This window comes from Procambarus clarkii, chromosome 4, assembly GCF_040958095.1.
Source record: "Procambarus clarkii isolate CNS0578487 chromosome 4, FALCON_Pclarkii_2.0, whole genome shotgun sequence".
Lineage (NCBI taxonomy): Eukaryota > Metazoa > Arthropoda > Malacostraca > Decapoda > Cambaridae > Procambarus > Procambarus clarkii.
Window position 1 is genome coordinate 46,465,845 of NC_091153.1, and position 4,301 is coordinate 46,470,145.

At 50.1% G+C, this 4,301-nt stretch overlaps 1 protein-coding gene across 1 annotated transcript; it reads left to right on the forward strand.

Moving 5' to 3' along the window:
- The first annotated feature begins 236 nt into the window (after positions 1-236).
- On the forward strand, positions 237-4,301 carry LOC138371491 (germ cell nuclear acidic protein-like). The gene is made up of 2 exons (XM_069336389.1): positions 237-314; positions 3,375-4,301. The coding sequence occupies exons 1-2, from the start codon at positions 237-239 to the stop codon at positions 4,299-4,301; spliced, it is 1,005 nt and encodes a 334-aa protein (XP_069192490.1).

Here is a 4,301-nt window from a genome sequence, read left to right on the forward strand (position 1 = left end):
GGTAGCGAAGAATGTCGTAGTTTACAGTGCTGTATCCTCACTGTATTTGGTGACTGTATAATGATGTATAAGGGGACAGGGAGAGGCGGCGCCTCTACACCGTCGTCACAGTTCTATCTGTAACAGTCTGGTCTCACAGTACCAATTATTTCTGTCGTGAGGGTCGGGTTACTGCCTTTGCCAAAACGTTTCTGGCAAGAGCTGCCGAGAATGACCCACTTTCCAGGGATCTCCAGATGGTAGTTATCCTGCACAGGTTCCTGCTGGTGTTCCAGGGACACATCTTCTCGCTGGTCGTGTCTCAGGAACTACTCGTAATAACAGATGTTACTAACTACCATTCCACATTTCCAAGATGCTGCTGCCTCAGACCAGTACTGGACCTTGTCACCGCGTCATAACCCAGACTTCTAGCAACATATCTCCTCCACATATTCTATCCCATGTCTTCTCCACTTCATAATGCCGAAATATGACAAGTGACGTACCGCTGTCGTACGTCACTTGTCTTAACTGACGTACGGTGGCTCCAGCAACACCCGGGATGGAGGCAGAAGTGTTGTCATATATATTTAACTTAGAGACGAGTATGAGCCGTATATTACCGCAGGAAGCTGGATGGTGTTGACATGTGAGGAGATTATCGGTGTTTACGGGTTTGTTTACTGTCTAACAGCCTTGACAACAGTTCCCGCCTCACACCCCCCCCCCCTACACCTCACCCGTAGTGTCTCTCATGTGTCGTGTCTGTCTCCAGCCCGGCCTCCAAAAATGGGGTGGTAAGTGTAAGAAGACAAATAAGTGCAATTATGTACTATTCATAACAGTTAGGAATTGTACTTATTTTCACTTAATATTAAATCGTACTGTCAAATATATTGTGAATATTTGAGTTTACCTGAAAAACTGAATAGAAAACCACGACCTAACCTGACCGTCTAAGTTTTTGAAGATAATAATTTTATTGCTTCTTAATTACAATTAGTACTTAACCAATAGCTGTATTGATGTTACAGTTTTATGAAACTAATAAAACAAAACTAAAATATATCAATAAATTGTAAAATAACTCAGGATATTTTAAAATTTTGTATAAAATCTATATTGTTTAATAAACCTGACGAAGAAATTCCTGATATTTAAAACTATTGTACAGCAAATTGAAATTGAAAACTTCATCCTAAAATTTTGAGTGTCTTAACAGAAAACGGGGAGAATTAAATCGGGGGAGGGAGTTGGGTAAATGTAACAGCCCCATAAGTGCAATTATGCACTTTATGACAGTAAGAAATTGTACTTATTACACTTAGTATTAAATCGTACTGTCAATTCGGAGGATGGGTTGCAGCGTGTGTTTACTCATCATACTCAGTGTGCTTACTCATCATACTCACAGTGTGCTTACTCATCATACTCAAGGTACCGACTCATCATACTGAAGCTTCACTCAATACACAAAAGCCATCTTTAATATTTATATATTTTGAATTCCTTGACTAATGGCCGGGTGGAATGATAGCTATATAAAGGTGGCGCTTGTGACGAGGGCTTACCGAGCCTGACCTTGGGCTGAGAAGGGCTGTCAGCCAGGGCCACCAAGGTCACCATCACCTCACTGTCAGAGGGGAGGTGTACTCTGTATTGATTGGTAACCATCAGGCCAGCCATGAGGGCACGGCACCAGGCACCACATGAGGGCACGGCACCAGGCACCACATGGCCATGAGGGCACGGCACCAGGCACCACATGAGGCCACGGCACCAGGCACCACATGGCCATAAGGGCACGGCACCAGGCACCACATGGCCATGAGGGCACGGCACCAGGCACCACATTACCATGAGGGCACGGCACCAGGCACCACATTACCATGAGGGCACGGCACCAGGCACCACATGGCCATGAGGGCACGGCACCAGGCACCACATGGCCATGAGGGCACGGCACCAGGCACCACATGAGGCCACGGCACCAGGCACCACATGGCCATAAGGGCACGGCACCAGGCACCACATGGCCATGAGGGCACGGCACCAGGCACCACATTACCATGAGGGCACGGCACCAGGCACCACATTACCATGAGGGCACGGCACCAGGCACCACATGGCCATGAGGGCACGGCACCAGGCACCACATGGCCATGAGGGCACGGCACCAGGCACCACATTACCATGAGGGCACGGCACCAGGCACCACATTACCATGAGGGCACGGCACCAGGCACCACATGGCCATGAGGGCACGGCACCAGGCACCACATGAGGGCACGGCACCAGGCACCACATGCTTGTGCTGACTGTAAATCTTCACACGTTTTGGGAGCACCTTGAGCAGGGGCGTGGCTGCTGTCTGCCTGTCCCTGGACGGTGGGGGGGGTGATCCATAATGATGACGGGGGGGGGAAGAGAGAGAGAGAGAGAGAGAGAGAGAGAGAGAGAGAGAGAGAGAGAGAGAGAGAGAGAGAGAGAGAGAGAGAGAGAGAGAGAGAGAGAGAGAGAGAGAGGAGAGATTTTTGTTAATTATCAGGGGAAAGCACCAAGCCATTACGACTATATAACACTGGGAAGGGTCAGGATAAGGATAATGTATGGGACGGGGGAGGGGCGGGGGGGAAGGGGGGAAGGAATGGTGCCCAACCACTTGGACCGTCGAATAAAATATTAACAGATGGATAGAAAAAGGAATCTGATTTTATTTTGTTATTTATGTTCACTTCAATCACTTAATATTTTCAATACCATTCCATATCTGCCCCCCCCCCGGCCCAGGCGCGCGCGTGCGCAGTATGACACCGGGTCCGGTTATTAGAGACATCCGGCCGCCACAATAACTGCTTCAAGGACACTCCTCTCTTACGGTGTCGGAAACACACCTAAGGAACAGCACAGGAATTTCTACACCACGAAAGAACCATCTTATAGTTTGTGTTTGTGTGTTTGTATGTGTGTGTGTGTGTGTGTGTGTGTGTGTGTGTGTGTGTGTGTGTGTGTGTGTGTGTGTGTGTGTGTGTGTGTGTGTGTGTGTGTGAGAGTGTGTGTACTCACCTATTTGTACTCACCTATTTGTGCTTGCGGGGGTTGAGCTTTGGCTCTTTGGTCCCGCCTCTCAACTGTCAATCAACTGGTGTGTGTGTGTGTGTGTGTGTCTAAGAAGGAGTAAAGTCTAGTTCTTAATGCCCCTCCTAACAGCCTTGTATCAGTTCCGTTTCACCCTAACTACTCTGACTGTCAAATTCCTGGTCATAACGGGCCTGAAAGTTGTGGCTGGAGGTGGCTTCCTCAACCACTTCTTCAAGACCATTCCCCTTGTTAACTACCCGTACAGTGTAATATTACTTTCTTACGACCCTTAGGCTCATTTGTGCTTCCAGCTTCCGCCTGTGTCCTCTGGTACCAGTGACATCACCGTTGGTAGGCCAGACAACAGTGACATCACCGTTGGCAGGCCAGACAACAGTGACCTCACCGTTGGCAGGCCAGACAACAGTGACATCACCGTTGGCAGGCCAGACAACAGTGACATCACCGTTGGCAGGCCAGACAACAGTGACATCACCGTTGGCAGGCCAGACAACAGTGACATCACCGTTGGCAGGCCAGACAACAGTGACATCACCGTTGGCAGACCAGACAACAGTGACATCACCGTTGGCAGACCAGACAACAGTGACATCACCGTTGGCAGACCAGACAACAGTGACATCACCGTTGGCAGACCAGACAACAGTGACCTCACCGTTGGCAGGCCAGACAACAGTGACCTCACCGTTGGCAGGCCAGACAACCGTGACCTCACTGCTGGCAGGCCAGACAACCGTGACCTCACCGTTGGCAAGCCAGACAACAGTGACCTCACTGCTGGCAGGCCAGACAACAGTGACCTCACCGTTGGCAGGCCAGACAACAGTGACCTCACTGCTGGCAGGCCAGACAACAGTGACCTCACTGCTGGCAGGCCAGACAACAGTGACATCACCGCTGGCAGGCCAGACAACAGTGACATCACCGCTGGCAGGCCAGACAACAGTGACATCACCGCCGGCAGGCCAGACAACAGTGACATCACCGTTGGCAGGCCAGACAACAGTGACATCACCGTTGGCAGGCCAGACAACAGTGACATCACCGTTGGCAGGCCAGACAACAGTGACATCACCGTTGGCAGGCCAGACAACAGTGACAAAGGTGATCATAAACAAAGGCCCATTAACACTTCTCTCCAATGGCGTCACGAAACAAGAGGAGTCGAACCATTGACCCAGTTCCCGGTCACGTCTTCGCCACACAAGGCTTGCTGA

Excerpts from the sequence above, each read along its gene's own strand:
- LOC138371491 (XM_069336389.1), top strand. The coding sequence starts at position 237 with ATGGTAGTTATCCTGCACAGGTTCCTGCTGGTGTTCCAGGGACACATC. Across the intron at positions 315-3,374 it reads TCGTGTCTCAGGAACTACTC|CTTCCGCCTGTGTCCTCTGG; the intron begins GTAATAACAGAT and ends TTGTGCTTCCAG.